Below are 16,601 nucleotides of genomic sequence, written 5' to 3'. Positions count from 1 at the left end.
AACAAGTGGGAGGGGGTGGCCCAGGAAAAAGAAAACACACATGACAAGTGGGAGGACTGGCCTGGCACTTTCCAGGACCAGGGCCGGGAGGAGAGCACGCAGGGCTGTGTGCTGTGAGCAGCCTCGGGAAGAGCCGTAGGGTACCTGGGAAAGCCGGCTGTGTCTGGGCAGTTTTGAGTTCTGCGGTATAGAACTGCATGTCTAAAAACAGTCACAGGGACATCTCCCCGAAGAGGTATTCCTGAGGATTTCTGCGTAAACAGAACCCTGTTTTCCCAGCAAGCATTATTATATTTTTAGAAACATTTTCTTTCCTGAGTGCGCGTCAGCCGGCAACGTTGCTCGCACTTTCTGTGGGTCTGCTTTCCTGGACAGTTAATTGGAAGGGTCAGCGGTTCTAGATTAAAAAAGATGCCGAAGGATACTTTCTGTCCGAGGAGGAGTCGATCCTGGGAGGGGACACCCAATCTGTTTTCTCTCCTCACCTTCTGTTGAGGACAGGGCAAGGTCCTGCTGTTTGGATCAGCCGGGATCTTTCTCCCTCCGTCTCCCTTAGCCCCTTCCTTCTGCTCTTCTTTTTCTTTGTTTTCTCTCTTTTGACTGATACTGAACTCCTTGTTCCGACTGATAGCGAGCTCCTTGTCCTGTTGGGGAGAGTAATTTTATGGTGGCCAATAGAACTGGTGACTGTAGTTTCACTTTTTTTTTTTTGGCATCTAAGGAAACAACTTACAAATAGCTCTTTCTTTAAAGACCGAGCACAGATTTTAAGTGTTCGGACGGGGGGAAAACTCTCAAGGTGACTTGTGGTGATTCCCCCTCCACGCCCCCACCCCGAAGCTGTGTGTTCTTGCATTTTCCTCGAGGGTCGCTAATAAGAACTGCTGGCCTAAATCAGCGTCTTTGAGAATCATTGATTCACTAATTGCTCATAATCACGTCCTGGCTTCCCCCTCCTGCTGGGAAACACTTTTGTTTTTCGCTGTTCTGCAAGGAATGGGACGGATTTCTGGAGTGTTTAAGAGCCACCCCATAAAAGCGTTTGGCGTGCCATGGTTGCACGCCGGGCTTCTCAGAGGTGCCTTGGTGTCCAGGCCCCGTAAACCAGGGGCAGTCAGCGACCTTTCCCGAGGTCGCTCGTCTGATGGAGAGTGGATTCCTCAGCCCACTGTGGGCCTCAGCTTAATTTGTTCCTTTCCTAAGGCAAAATGACCTCCCGGTAAACCTGCCCCCCTTCCTCAGAGTGAACAAGCAGAGTTAGGAAGGCGGGTTCTGGGGGTGGGCGGGCAGTGGGCTGCGTTGGGAAGAGACTCAGGGCTGCTCATTAAAACGAGGTGGGGTGAAGTTCGCTGTGAACTGAGGAGTCCTGCAGGGGAGAACGCAGCCACAGAGCAGAGCTGAGAGAGGGGCTGGCCTGGGGAGCCTGCAGAGGCTGCTGAAGCAACGTTTCTCTCGGCATTGGGAACTTAAGACAAAAAAAGAAGGCAGCCCCCGTCCACTCCGTATGCATGGTCTCTGATAGTGTTCTGCAAATACGTGGTCTCAAAAGCCTCTTCCCTCTGTCCCTTCCTGTCTCCCTCCCTTCCTTCAGGGCGCCTGAGCTTGAAGCCCCGTCCTCCCCGAGTGTGGGTGCTGGATGGTGGCCGGCCCGTCGTCTCTCCCGTAAACTCTTTGAGGCCAGCCTGGGGAGGACGTTTAAGGATGGGTTTCAGAGAGAGGACCACTGGCGTCCACGGTCCAGTCCTGACCCGGTTCCTCAGCCCCAGGCTGTGTTGGGTGTCCAAACACGGGGGTCGAGGGGGAGCTGGGGTTTCAGCTCCGGGAGGAGGCTCTGGGTGCTCCTCGGCCTTTCTGCTCTCCACTGAGGCCTTCAGGACCCCTCTGCCTGCCTCGTTAAACCCCCGGAGTTACGTGCACAGCCAGCCCGGTCCCCTTTTGTGAGTTGCACACGATCAGATGGGTTCCATCGCAGGCCCTGCCTGGAGTGGGTAGGATGTAGGTTTCGGCGGGTTGTGGGTGGAATCAGTCCCCTTCACCCTGCTCTGCAGAGTCCGTGCACCCGTGATCGTGCCCGGGGTGGGAAGAGGAAGAGGGTGGTGCTGGGCCAGCTTTCAGGCAGGACACGGTAGACCAGACAGGTATCAGACTGTCCCCTTCCAGAAATGGCAGTTGGGCTGGGTGTGGGAGAGCAGACGCGGGGTGAGTGTGAGCTTCCTCCTGCTTTATTCCTCCAGCCCTTGGCCCGGGTCACATTGGCGGAAGAGAGCCACCGTGTTGGTAGATAGAGCCTGTCTCAGAGACAGTTCTGGGATTGAATCCTGGCTGTGTGACTTGGCCGACTTACGTGACCTCTCTGGTGCGTCGTATGTGGAATGGGAGCGGTAGGCTTGCCTGGCGGTTGTGGGCACTGACACGTTCCCCAGGGCGCGATGCCTGGGTGCCCGCTCAATGCCGATGGTCCAGCCGGGAAGCCCAGAGCTTGTGCATGGGTTAGACCTTGTGTCAGGCGGTTAGTTTTGCTGATTTGGATGGAGCTGCTGCAGTGTGCTGTCTGGGCTTCCAGGCCCCAGAAGTTTCGCCGTGCCCTCCTCTCTCCTTTGCACAGTACCCCCTGACCCCCAGGGGTTGGTCTGCCAATTTAGGGCTGACCTCCCAGGCCACTTGAGAAGGTCGGTCGGAGCCCCAGCATCTCCTGGGTCACGCCCCTTTTCTCTGACCCATATCTGAGAGGGACTTTTGCTGGACACTGAGGGAGGTTCTAACCATGCAGACCTTCTGCATCCAGATGACAGATGGCTCTGTTGGGTTTCTGAGTCTTCCTTGATTTAGCAGGATGGTGGGAGAGGGTGGTGATACAAGAGTTGCATGTAGGCATGCCTGCTCAGTCGCTTCAGTCGTGTCCGACTCTCTGTGACCCTGTGGACTGTAGCCCACCAGGCTCCTCTGTCCACGAGATTTTCCCGGCGAGGATACTGGAGTAGGTCACCACGCCGCGCCCCCCCCCCCCCCCCCCCACCTTCCAGGGGATCTTCCTGACCCAGGGATCAAACCCGCGTCTCCACTGGGGAAGTGTCAGGAGAAGGAGTAGGGGCTGTGAGAACTCTGAGCGTGGATGTGTAGTTACTTTTAGCGCTCCAGCCCAGCGTTTCTCAGCCTGGCCCCTGTTGACATTGTGGACTGGATAGTGCTTTGGGTGTGGCGGGCTGTGTTGGGCATGTTGTAAGATGCTTCCCAGCATCCTTGTCTGCTGCCCACTGGATGCCAGGGGCATGCACCCCTTCCCCAGTCGTGACACCTAAGAATGTCTCCAGGAGGCCCTGTTGGATGTCTCCTGGGTGACACACCTCTGGCTGAGAATCAGTGGTCTGTGGGGGAAGGACAGGAGAGGTTTGTATGTGTTCCGAGGGTCTGTGGACCTGCACTGTGAAATACTCATGGAATTCAAGAGGGGGAAGGCGCCCGGGGAAATCACTTGGGCCGGGCCGTGACCCAGTCAAGCAAAAGGGCAGAGAGAAGGCTGCTTCCCCTGGCCAAACTCTCTGTGGAGCTTTCCATGGAGGACTTTTGCAAAGGGACTTTGTACTCGCTTCTCCGTTCTCCCGTGTTTCAGGAGTTTGGTTACAAGCTCGTAGGTTTGATCTGCCCCTCTCGTCCTCTGGACACACGCATTCCTCACTCAGGAGCGGGCCTCTCTGTGTGCACAAAATGGGACTTTTACTTGAAATGAATTCATTAAAAAAAGAAGTTTCGCCTGCCAGGACTCTGCTGTCCTCCCTTCTCCCCTTTTATTCTTCTCTGTCGTTTGTAAGACGAACCCTAAAGCGGGTGTCTGGTGAGATGGGTTAGCCTGGGATTTTCCGAGGCCCAGATTAAAGGCATATTATCAAATGGAAGTTGAAAGTTGCTGCTGTGCTTGTAAAAAAGTCAGTCGTGTGCCATAAAATCCATCACAGCTCCCTTGGTGAGAAGGAGGGCTGCGAAATATTTAGTGATGTTAGTTTAGTTTCCAAGGGCTCGGCTGCCATGCTGGAGGAAGGAGCCTGTGGGCGCCAGCTACCGCCGTGGTTTCTAGCTTTTGGTCAGCGAGTGAGAGAGAAGCTTGCTGCGTCTGATCCGTGGGAAGCCCAGAGACGAGACCTGGGTGTTGCCAGCAGGTTGCCAAGCAGTGGCTTTAGATCCTGGACTTGGGGGAACCAGACGGCTTTATGGGCTGCCTGTGGGGCTCATGATGTCACAGTGACTTTTGCCTCCTTTTTATTTAGAACAAAAGGCGCCTGTCCAGTGGACGCGGAACAGGGGGATCTGGGCTGGGAGAGGCAGTGTAGCCTGGTGGCTGAAAGTATATGTCCAGGGACCAGACTCCTTGGCCAGGTATAAAGATGGGGCTCTGGGCCAGTTAAGTAACTGCTCCGTGCCTCAGTTTTCTCATCTGTAAAATGGGTGTGAATCATGGTGCCTTCTGAGGGGTGGTTGGGGGAAATTAATGGAAGGGAAGGCCTGAGCCTAGACCCTGGCAAGGAGTCAGGAACCTCCTCTTGGTTGAGTTATGAATGGGTATGTTATTCTGGAGTGGGTGAACAGCCTTACTCTGAGGTTTTGTGACAGCGGTCCTCACACTTCACAGTACAGGACACTCATGTGGGCCCTGCGCTGGCTGTGTTGAAATCAAGACCGTGGCTGAGGGTCTGGGTGGGCCCGATGTGGTGGGGTTGGGGTGGGGGTCTGCAGAGAACTTTATGCCACCGTTTTTTTTTTTTTTGAAGATTTACTGATTTTCTTTTTGCCTGCCCTAGGTCTTCGTGGCTGCTCACGGGGCTGTGTCTAGTTGCGGTGGCTGGGGGCTTCTTACGGTGGCAGCCCCCCTTGCCACAGAGCATGGGCCTGAGGGGCTCGGTAGTTGCGGCTCATTGGCCTAGCTGCCTTGAGGCGTGTGGGCTGCTCCTGGCGCAGGGGTTAAATCCCTGTCTCCTGCATTGGCAGGTGGAGTCTTAGCTGCTGGACCCCCAGGGAAGCCTGTTGCTCTTTCTTAATGGCAGCGTTTTTGAAGGCACGAGGATCCCCAAGGTTGCCACCAGCGCCTGTCTTCAGCTTCGCTTGCCTGGAAGCAGTTCTACCCGCTCCAGTTTGCCTAAATTTCGGTGCTGGGTGGGCATGGTGGGTGTGGATGGCTACAAGCCTGTCTCTTTGCCCCTGGATCTGTTGAGTCCTCCTGCCTGCACTGTGAGCTTCCCAGGTAGCTCGGCAGTAAAGAATCTGCCTGCCAAGGCAGGAGACACAGGTTCGATCCCTGGGTCGGGAGAGATCCCCTGGAGGAGGAAATCGCAGCCCACTCCAGTATCCTTGCCTGGAGAATCCCCTGGACAGAGGAGCCTGGCGGGCTGCAGTGCGTGGGGTCCCAGAGAGTAGGACACAGCTGACAGCGGCGTGCACACCTGCATTGTCTGAGGGCTGGGCCGGCACTGGCGGCCGTGAGGTGCCAGGAAAACCGTCTGCTCTGACCTGCCACATGTCCCTGTTTCTGGCTAAGCCGACGCCCCATGCCCGGTTCTCACTTTGCCAGCAAGAACTGTGGGCCTGTTTCAATGGGTAACTGGTATATGTGTGTGCACACGTGCAACAGAAAACATCAAAATGTTTGGGGAGTGTTTAGGGAAAATAGCAAGGAGCAGATTGCCAAGATTCTCTTGTGTGTTTCTTTTCCTTGCCTTTTTGCTGTGTATATGTGTGATCGGGATCTTGGAGCATTCTGCAATACAGCTCTGCCTTTTCTTATCCCAACTGTTCTTTCTTACAGTGGAGAGGATACAATTCAGCATCAATATACTGAGCAATAAATAACCTGGAGAAGATGAATAGCCTTGTGTGGTGGTAAATTAAAGTTGATTTATTGCACATAATATATACAGGTGCTCCTAATGTAATTAAGCAGCGAGGCTTTTAATGCTGCAGAATCTGGAAGAAGACCCAAGAAAATTGGGTCTTAATAAGGCTTATTGAAATAACAGCTAAACACACTGCTTAGTACCATTAGAGGATGCTGAAAGATGGATCAACTACTGCTTTTTCTTACGTGTGGAGCTGACGCACCTGACCTGTCATCAGCAGGGCACGCGCTGGCGTGGTTCTTGCTGCCCTGGGCCTGGGTCTTGTTGCGCTGCCTGTACGCTCCGGCCTCATCCCTCTTAGGACCGCCGATCAGGTGGCTGGTCCTTAAACTGACTTCTCCCAAATGGAGGGCAAGGTTGCCCAGGATGGTGCAATCCAGGACCCAGCCTCGCTAGCACCCTCTTCTCGGAAATGAGGCAGGCAGGACAGGGCTGGAAACTTCACAGACTGAGGCCCCCCTCCCCCACCATGGGCCAAGCACCGCGCTGGAGATGGAGAGACAGGGCTGAACATGAAGTGCAAGACAGCCCCCGCCCTACACGGGGCTCGTAGAATGCTGCGGTAGGGATGGAGGCAGGAGAAGAGAGGAGGAGATGGATCCTTGGTAGGGCGGGGGGTGCACTTATGGTGACCGGGTTGGGGCATCTGAGAGGGCTTCCCTTGTGGCTCAGCTGGTAAAGAATCCGCCTGCAATGCGGGAGACCTGGGTTCCATCCCTGGGCTGGGAAGATCCCCTGGAGACGGGAACGGCTACCCACTCCAGTATTCTGGCCTGGAGAATGCCGTGGACTGTATAGTCCATGGGACCACCAAGAGTCAGACAGGACAGAGTGGCTTTCATTTCACTTCACTTTCAGAGTGCAAGAGAGAGCAGTCGGGCAGCGGCCTCTGGGGAAAGGGGCTGGAGAGTGGGGTCAGGGTTTGGGTGGGAGCGGAGGCTGGACAGGTGGTCTGGGGGCCAGAGCAGGAAGGATGTTGCACTCCATCCAAGATGCGGAACCTGTACCTGAAGCCAGGCTGGAATCACGAAGGCTTGTGAACTACGGGAGGACCAGAGTTGTCTTTGAGAAGGGTTTGAGGGACACCCCTTACTTACGAGCCCAGGACCTGGACGAGCAGAGGCCGAGTATGAAAAGGTGGGGGCAGGAGTTTGAAGCTCCCGCTGCCTTGGGTCTGGTGATCCTGGGGGAGTGGGAGAGGGTGGGGTGTCTGGAGATAGGGTGAGTCAGGGCTGAGCCAGTGCAGGTGTGAGAACTCCCCTGGGGTGCTCGTCGGATGGAGCTGGGGAGTGCCTCACCCTGGGATCTGCAGCTGCTGGGGACCCCTGTGACTGGGACTGCCATCAGGGCCTCCAGGGCTGTCATTGGCGAGGTGACCCCAAGTTGCCTTTGGGAGCGTTTGGGGCCAGGAATGATGAGTTAGCCTTTCCTGTAGCCTTTCGGTCAGTTCCCTGTTGGGGCTTAAGATTTTAGGGAAGTGAAGGAGATGCAGATATACCCCTGTGCTCTGAGAAAAGACCCTCTTCTCCTAGGTGTACCTCTCTTGATGAAAACCCATCAGCCTACAAAAGCTGTGTCGGGGAGGGAGATCATTCCCAGTACCAAAAGCTTCAGGGTAAGAGCCTTTTAGGTGAAGAGCTCGTCTTTTGAACCAAAACATAGGATGTTGTTTTCTTCTTGGAGGGTCACACTTGAGAAACATTTCAACAATTCACTGCTTATACTCAACAAGGTAAAAAAAAAAAACTCTAGCTACTGGGTCAGCAGTGTTGTGCGCCTGTGGTTTTCAGAGCTGCTCCTGGTGAATCAGGGTGGGGTTTGCTGCAGATCCCGGGGTGGCAGGTCAGGCTGGGAAGAGGATGACCCAGCACCCTGACCTTTGGAAGAACCTTCACGTGGCCTGTCCTGCTTCTGGCTTGGAGTAGGGAGCCACCAAGGGGTATGTGCAGAGCTTGGGATGCTCCTGGCTCCAGGTAGAGAAGAGGGGTGGTGTGGGGCCAAGGCTGCTGTGAGTCCTGGGCAGTGAGAGCCCGCCTCTGCCTCCGCAGCCCCCCCCCCAAATCAAGGATATGGTAGTACTCATGGTACCTTGCCATGGTTGATTATCTGCAGAATTAGAAAAGCCTCACGTATCTGATCACACTTTTTTTTCCTTAGATGTATGTAGCACATTCTCTAACTGTATAGTCAGTGTTTTTTTTTTTTTAAGGAATGGTTGATATTAGATGTAGATGGATAGGTGATGCATGTTTCCTTTTCCTAAGGATTATTCAGAGAAGCTGAAAACATTTCCTGTGTCTCTCAAGTGTGTGTATCCATATCTGGTTCTGTGTCTCCCCAGGGGTGGGTAAGGGGGTGGGCAGGCCCTACAGATGACCCTCACGGAGGCTTCCTGAGGCAGACTCGCTGCTTTTCTTTTTGCATATTTATTGTCTTTATTTGGCCACACCAGGTCATAGCTGCGGTGTGTGGGAATGTGGGATCTGGTTCCCTGGCCAGGGATGGAATCCGGGCCCCCTGCTTTGGGGGCGTGAAGTCTTAGCCTCTGGACCACCAGGGAAGTTCCCTTTTTTTTTAAATTGATTTATAGTGGTGTGTAAATTTCTGCTGTATGGCAAAGTGATCCAGTTTTACATATGTGTGTGTGTGTGTGTGCACGCGCGTGCGCGCGCCTGTGTATACACACACATTCTTTTTAATCTCCTTTCCCTTTTGTTTATCCCCAAACACTGAATCCAGTTGCTTGTGCTGGACGGCAGGGCCTTCCTGTCTATCCGTTCTGGGTGTAACAGTTCGCATCTACCGACCCCAAACTCCTAGGCCACCTCCCCTCCACCCTTCCCCCTTGGCGGCCGCAAGTCTGTTTGCTTGTTTCTGAGTGTTTCTGCTTTGTAGGCAGGTTCATTGTGTCATATTTTAGATTCCACATATAGTGGTATCTGTGGAAGGGAGTAAATACCCTAAATATATGGTGTTTGTCTTTCTCTTTCTGACTGACTTCACTGAGTATGATAATCTCTAGGCCCATCCATATTGCTGCACTTGGAATTATTTGGTTATTTTTTGTGGCTGAGTAGCATTCCATATGTACCACGCCCTCTTTATGCATTCACCTGTTGATGGACATTTAGGTGTTTGCCTGTCTTGGCTGTTGTGAACAGCGTTGCTGTGAACATAGGGATGCTTGTATCTTTTTGAATTATAGTTTTCTCTGGATATGTGCCCAGGAGTGGGATCGCTGGATCATACAATAACTGTTTTTAGTTTTTTTGCGGAACTTCCATACTGTTTTCCATAGTGGCTGTCCCAGCGTACATTCCCCCCAGTGGTGTAGGAGGGTTCCCCTTTCCCCACGCCCTCTCCAGCATGAAGCGTACCAATGTTTTCTTAGGTGAGTCTCCAAAGGCAATAGAAATAAAAGCAAAAATAAACAAATGGAACCTAATCAAACTTAAAAGCTTTTACACAGCAAAGGAACCAGAAAGAAAACGAAAAGGCAGCCTGTGGAGTGGGAGAAAATACTTGCAAACAACGTGACTGACAAGGGCTTAATTTCCAAAATATATAAACAGCTCCTACAACCCAACTGAAGACTGGGCAGAAGACCTAATAGACATTCCTCCAGAGCACACATACAGGTGGCTAGTAGGCCTGTGGAAAGGTGCTCAACATTGCTAGTTATTAGAGAGATACAAATGAAGACTACCGTGAGGTACCATCTCGGACCAGTCAGAGTGGCCAGCATGTGAAAGTTTACAAATAGTGCATGCTGGAGATGGGCTTGTTTCTTTTTGATGGATAGAATGAATCCTAGACTTGGGAGCATGCAGGCCTAACCAGCATGAGATTGAATGAATATGACCTTTTTACTCCAGCAAGTGGGGAAGAGATCGGGGCCTCCTCTCTCATAAATCCAGCCTGGGTGGTTTGCTCGGTAGCGCACCCCAGTTGGGTGCTGTTTGAGTATCTGACTTTGAGTTTTAAGTACTGGCAGGTGCAGGGGGCTCTGCCAGATGAGTGTTGGGGTGGACAGCTGGACTCTCTCGCTGACATCCTTGAGTCTGCCACACCGAGACCAGCTCTGGGGGCTTGTGGTCCTGGGGAGGTGAGCTGGACTGGTAACATCTCAGGGAGCTGCCAGCTGTGGGACAGTGTGGCCCCCCTTCCCTGCGGCTCGCGGCCCCTTTCAAGGCGGGCCGTCTCGTCTCTGGACCGGCGGGCATCGGCCACAAGTCAGTTGACCCCTTCTCTGTGCTCCCGAAGGACTTGGCAACTTGGCCAACAAGGAGACGGTTGTTAGTTCATTTCTTCATTCATTATTCATGCAGCGAGCGGTGATTAGCATTTAGGAATGTGGTTTCTGGGGGTTCGCTGGGTTGTGTTCATTTGCCGAGCAAACATTTGTTGATTCCGGGCTCTGGGCTAGGTACAGGGCATGGTGCTGGGGTTACAGTGTTGAGGAAGGGGTGTCCTTGGCCCGTGAGTTGCAGTGTTGGAGAAGGCAGGTTATCAGCAGGTGTAGGCACTACAGCCCACAGGTGAAGGATGCTGAAAGAGCTACAGGTCCTGCGAGGGGGGCGGAGGGGGAGAGCTGGGAAGGCTTCACGGGGGGACAGGCATCGGACTTGGGTCTGGCAGAGTCAACAGGAAAGACTTGGGCTGTGGGCAGGTGCTCACCTTTCAGGGCACACGGGATTCTTGGCGTTTCGTTTCCTGACGGATGGCCGTGTGCCTTCCTGTCCTTCCAGGTCTTCCTCTGTCACTCAGGATTTAATACTGGGGTCCTGCCACCATGGTGCTTGGTATGGAGGCTCATGGTGTGGGCGGAGCAGAGATGGAGAGAGGGTGTAGTGAGTCATGCAGGTGCCCGTGGCCAAAAAGAACGCTGACTTCAGAGCCTAGGGCATGTCAAACATGCATACCCGTGGAGCGCTTTCCACAAGTAAGAACCCAGATTCTGGCTCTGCCACCGAAAGTTGGTCTGCTTTGGGGGCATCTTTTCTCTTTGACAAACAGGGTGGGCTGAGATGCATCATTCAGAGCGATGGACTGGCTTGGTATTAAGATGGTGGGGTGTGCTGTTGGTGCTTTTTTCTCTTGTTCAAACTGTTTTTCTTTGTTCTAGCCAGTGTTTTATTACCGATATGAATCACTGAGGGGCTTGGAGGGAGAAAGGAAAAGGTTTCTGTATAAACAGCTGTCTTGCTGATTCAATCTACAAAGTGGATTTTATAGCGAAAGTATTTGTTCTTGCTTTAAAATGCCAAAACAGCACCGTCATTTCCTCAGCTCAAAGCAGGGTCTTTGAGAATACGGGGCCTTCTCCTGTCACAGACTTCTGTGATGGGGAGGGAATTCCAGAGCACTTTCTTTGAACCAGTCGTTTCTGATAATCTCATGCTCAGGGAGAAAATTTTTCTGTGCAAAGTTTGAGTTACTCGTTTGTGTACCTTCCTCTTTTTGCCCTACCACAAATTGTGGTTCAAAAAAATTATAATTCTCTCTGGTCATCACAGCTGACTACCTGCTTAATGTTTGTGTGTAGACACTTCATTTTCTTTTTTATGCAAGATTTCTTCTTTGCATGATCTGAGATAGTTGGTTGCCCTGAGATTATTAATAAATTGAGACGGTTAATGGGGTGTGACTCAGAACATATATTTAAAAACAAGTTGGAATAAGAAATAGGTCTTTTACAAAATTAATTTTTTGTTACGCTCCTCTCTTGAGCCTTTTTGTTTGAAGCCAGCTTGCTTTGTACTGTTCATATATGCCCGATTGCAATTAACATAAATTACTTTTAAATACCAGTTAGTTGCCGTGGAGAAAGGACAGGGTTGTGGCCGCTCATGGAGGGTTAAGAGGTTTGGTCATTGTCTGGGTTTTTATCTCACTGTAGATCAAATTCTGTTCCTTTGGAGGCTGGCAGATCTGTCAAAGATTGCTTTCTTTGATGATGAGGAGAAGGACAAAGTCTTTGCCCTGAGTGCCAGCACATTTTCTTAGCAAAAGAGAGTAAATAATCATAAAATGTTTGCTTGTTTAAAAACAAGTTAGCTTAAATGCAGTGTGGTTTCCTGGATTGGATCCTAGAAGAAAAAAGGGTATCAGTGGGAAAACTAGTGCAATCCAAAAGAAGTCTATAGTTAATAGTATTGAACAAGTGTTAATTTCTTAGTATGATAAATGTATTGTGGTTCATGTAAGTTATTAACATTAGAAGAAGCTGGGTAAAGGGTATAGGGGAACTCTAAGCTCTTTTTTCATTCCTTAGAGTCATTCTAACATTATTTCAGAGTAAGTTTTTTTTTAAAGGTATATTTGGGATATTCCTTTTGGTTTGGTAGAGATTATATTTGGCTTGTGCATTCAGAATCAGCCATTTATAGCGAGGGCAGATTATTTCATACCACTTTAGAAACTGGTAAAGTTCAGGGAGTCTGTCACTCCTGATTTGGCCCCCTTTTATGCCTCCCTTCTGCTTCTCCATCCATTGCGGTAGCATATCCCTCCCTGCTTGCCCACCCTTCTGAAAACTTACGGCCAGCTGATCTTTGCTTCTGATTCCTTTGGCATTCGTTACCCAGAATGGACAGCTGGCATCTTGTGATATTCCGTCCTTCTCCTGGAGTGTGTCACATTAGACCCTTTGCGACCCCATGGACTGTAGCCCGCCAGGCTCCTCTGCCCATGGAATTTTCCAGGCAAGAGTACCGGAGTGGGTTGCCATTTCCTACTCCATGGGATCTTCCTGACCCAGGGAGTGAACCCCGTCTCCCGTGTCTCCTGCACTGGAAGGCAGATTCTCTCCCACTGAGCCACCTGGGAACCCCCTTCTCCTGGAAGGTGCTGACAACTGGGTTTTTTATGCCGTCTTGTTCACTCCCATCCTGTGTGTTCACTTTTACTTTAGCAACCAGATTGGAAGCTTCCTGAGAACTGGAGATTTGTCTGGCTCTGTCTCTTAAAATTTATTTAAAAATTCTCCCTGTTACGTAAATAACGAATGTTCATAATAAAAAATGAAGCATTAGAGAATCTGTAGCGTCCAGGGTAAAGGTACCTAAGAGCTGCCTGTCCTCCAGCTGTTAATGAATTAGAATATATTCTTCCGTATCTTTTCTGTGTGTGCCAAAAATATATATTGTGACTTACAAATAAGAGATCCTTTTGTACACATCGGTTTGCACTCTGCTCTTCTCAGCTGGCAGCATCCCATCTCGTGGCGATGCGTATGGGCACCTGTCTCTCTTTTTTGTGCTCTTATATTGACCAGCACGTTGCTAGGTGCATTGTAGAACATGCTGCTGTTGTTTAGTCACTAAGTCGTGTCTGACTCTTTTGCAACCTCATGGACTGTAGCCTGCCAGGCTCCTCTGTCCATGGAATTTCCCAAGCAAGAATACTGGAGTGGATTGCCATTTCCTTCTCCAGGGGACCTTCCTGACCCAGGGATCGAACCTGCGTCTCCTGCATTGGCAGGCGGATTCTTTACCACTGAGCCACCAGGATCCTAGACATGTGGTAGGTATGCATTATTATCATTGCTTCTGTCATCATATTAGATCAGGAAGTTGATTCAGAACATAGTAAATGTGGGCTCAGAGGAAGAGAGAAGTTGGAGGTGGAGGCAGGGGGGTGGTTTACAATACAGCTTTGGTTTTGCTGGGAGAAAGGCATGTTTATCCACCTAATACCTGGGGTCACTTTCCTTGGACAGCAATAGAATTGCAGGAGCTGGAACTGTGATGAGGTTGGAGATTGAACCCCAGATGACTCTTCTCGGGTGAAAGTGGGGATGGCGGCGTAGGGGTGGATTCCTGGGAGTTGAGGGAGGACTTGAGGTACAGGCGATGTTCGAGGTGGTGTGTAAATCAGGTGAACCAGGTGGGTAGAGAGTAGGGGTGGGGTTGGGGGTGGTGGGTGGTTGGTCTACGGGCAGGACAGCATCTGGCCACCAGTACCTTTGGGGACAAGAGTGATACAGAGAAATGCAGGCAATAGTGATACAGAGAAAATCTTGCTGGATTGAAGGGTGAATTGAGCAGGAAAAGACCAGGCATTTGTATGTGGTAAGAGGATGAGCCCTTTGAAGAATTTCTTGATGAAGAAACTCCTTCCACTGGTGACGCCCCAGAAGGAAGTTCTGTATACCTCTGACCTGGGCCCTAGGAAGTCTGAGGACGCTCCGTTTTTTCCCGGGAAGAGGGATGTCAGTGCCGAATGCCCACCAACGGGATCTTCCTTCTTAGGTAAAGCGTCCCGGAGGCGCGCTCTGCGCCCTTGCAAGCCCAGTTCGCAGGTGCTGTTGGTGCAGAGATTTTTCTAGCGTAGATCTTGCTTTGCAGTCTGAATAGATAGATTTCCCTTTTGGTTTTGTGTCCCCTAGATAGAATGTTGACTTGACTCAAGGGAAAAGGGTGGTAGTCAGTATTGAGAGCCCTTAACACGTATAGATGGCTTCAGAGAGAACAAGAGGTTCCAGAGGAAAACCGGTTATATGGAGAGGAGAGGCCTTGAGTTTACCCTCAAACCCCGCTCCCTGCCCCAGTCTACGTACGAATGTTGCATAGACGGAAAAACATCTGACACGTACGAGTCAAGTATGAATGCCTACAAAGCAATAACCTACGTAGTCACCACGTGGCTGGGAACCGCAGTGTTATTCCCAGCCCCCTTCGCCTCCATGTGTGTTTCTCCCCAGTTGGAAGCCCCCACACACCCACCCTGTGAGGCTGGCTTCCTCCCGCCCTTGAAGAATACTTTGTGCTGTCCAGCTTGCTGTCTGCACGGGCTGTCCTGTCGATGCCTCGGAGCTGTGGTTCACTGGGCCCACACTTTGTCTTTTCTCCTTTTAATGGACATTCAAGTTCTTGATTTGTTTGGTCTGCTCACACTGTGTGTATGAATATCCTTGTGCATACTTCCTGATGTGTATATGTGAGAGTTTATCAGAATAGACTCGCATGGCTGAGTCATACAGTCTGAACGACTGAAGTTTGCTGGAAACTGTGTTTGAAGATCTCCTTCTTGGGACTTCCCTGGTGGTCCAGTGGCTAAGACGGCCATGCTCCCAGTGCAGAGGACCTAGATTCGATCCCTGGTCAGGGAGCTAGATCCCACATACCTCAGCTAAAAGATCCTGCAGGCTGCAACTAGGACCTGTTGCAGTCAAATAAGTATTAAAAGAAGATCTCCTTCTTGCCGTATTTGTACTCTAGGAGTAGTTGGAGTGGTAGGAGTTTTCATTGCCCTGGATTCTCACCAACAGTTGTTACGGTCAGACTTTTTAACTGTTGTCAGTTTTGTGATGTCGCGTTGTGTGTTTGTGTGTGTGTGATTTATTTTTGGCTGTGCTGGGTCGCCCTAGCTGCATGGGCGCGTCTCTGGCTGTGGTGAGCAGGGTCCCCTCTCCAGCCTGGTTCTCAGGCTCATCGTGGGGGCTTCTCCTGTGGGCATGGGCCCTCGGGTGTGCGGGCTTCAGGAGTTGTGGTTCCCGGGCTCCAGAGCACAGGCTCGGTGATCCTGGCACACAGGCCTAGGTACTCCGCGGCATGTGGGATCTTCCTGGACCAGGGATCGAACCCGTGTCTCCTGCATTGGCAGGCGGACCCTTACTGAACCACTAGGGAAGCCCTTGTGGTCTTCATTTGCATTTCCCCAGTCAAATAGGAGGTTGAGCGTCAGGTTTGTTTTTCAGGGAAAGGACTTTGGACTCTAGAACAGACTTACTCAGGGACACAAAACCTGTGGCTCTGGTAGGAGGCATCTTCCCTAGAGCTGTTTTCCGGCCTTGGGGTGGAGCCAGAGGTGTTTTTCTTCTGTGGGGGGAGAATCTGAGGAGCGTCTGTTTGACTTTCCACACTTTTCTGGGGGTTTGTATATTGTGTTTGGAGAGTCTAGACGCTGCTGGGTCCTGTTGACCCTTTGTTTTTTAAAAGGCCCCGAGAAGGACAGCAAGCCTGCCTTTTCCTCCTTTGATGGGAGCATCCTGTTCCTTTTAATGTGAACAGGCAGATAAACCAGAGTCCAGGCAGGGTCCCCAGGGTGTGTGCTGGTGACTGTGGGGAGGCGCTGGGGACAGCCCCGGGCAAGCATCAGGGACGGGACGGGGCCTGGCTGGCGAGCTGGTGAGGAGGAGAGAGGGAGGGATCATGCACTCGTAGTGTGGTGGGCAGAGGGAAAGGGCCCAGGTTCCCGGGCCAGGGGCGGTCAGAGGTCTGGGGGTGCTGGGCAGGATGCTGGAGTCCAGGAGCTGGGTATTCATGCAGTAGTTCCCAGATCTGTGCCGGGGACCCATTGACCAGCGAGGATCCTGCATGCGTGAGGCTAGTCCGTTTTACTACACATTAAGCTGAGAGCTTTCATGTGAAAATAAACCTTTGATGTTCTGGAGAATGAGAAAGAAAATCTGCTTTCACACCTGGGGAAGAGAAGCGGCCTATGGGGAAAAAAATGTTCTGTTACGGAAGAATGGAATTGCAAGGCTCCTCATCTGCTGGGTTGGTTGTTCTAGAAGCCCTGTGAGGAGAAACGCAGGACAAAATACAGGCTTTCGGTCTCAAGTGAAAGCATGTTTAGAGAGGCCATGTTAAGGGGGAAAGACGTTGGAGGCTAACTTTGTGTTTATATTTTGAATATTGCTATGTATTATAAATCTCACCTGTGCTTATGGACAGGGTCTGGGAGAGAACAGGGGAAAATAGTTGATTTTGT

General features: G+C 51.4%; 1 protein-coding gene across 6 annotated transcripts in view; it reads left to right on the top strand.

Annotated features, from left to right (window-relative positions):
- The window catches only part of MSI2 (musashi RNA binding protein 2), a 401,411-nt gene that overhangs the window by 28,112 nt on the left and 356,698 nt on the right, over nt 1-16,601 (top strand). For 4 of the 6 annotated variants that reach the window (XM_065911080.1, XM_065911077.1, XM_065911076.1 and 1 more), the window contains exon 6: nt 13,320-13,409. The exons of the other annotated variants lie outside the window; for them this stretch is intronic. In XM_065911080.1, coding sequence (XP_065767152.1) covers nt 13,320-13,409 — 90 coding nt within the window. The remainder of the gene's footprint in view (nt 1-13,319; nt 13,410-16,601) is intronic. 6 annotated transcript variants of the gene reach the window in all.

This window comes from Muntiacus reevesi, chromosome 18 (assembly GCF_963930625.1).
Source record: "Muntiacus reevesi chromosome 18, mMunRee1.1, whole genome shotgun sequence".
In the NCBI taxonomy this organism is placed as follows: domain Eukaryota; kingdom Metazoa; phylum Chordata; class Mammalia; order Artiodactyla; family Cervidae; genus Muntiacus; species Muntiacus reevesi.
Note: the sequence above shows the minus strand (reverse complement) of the source record. Positions and strands in the feature narration are given on the sequence as shown.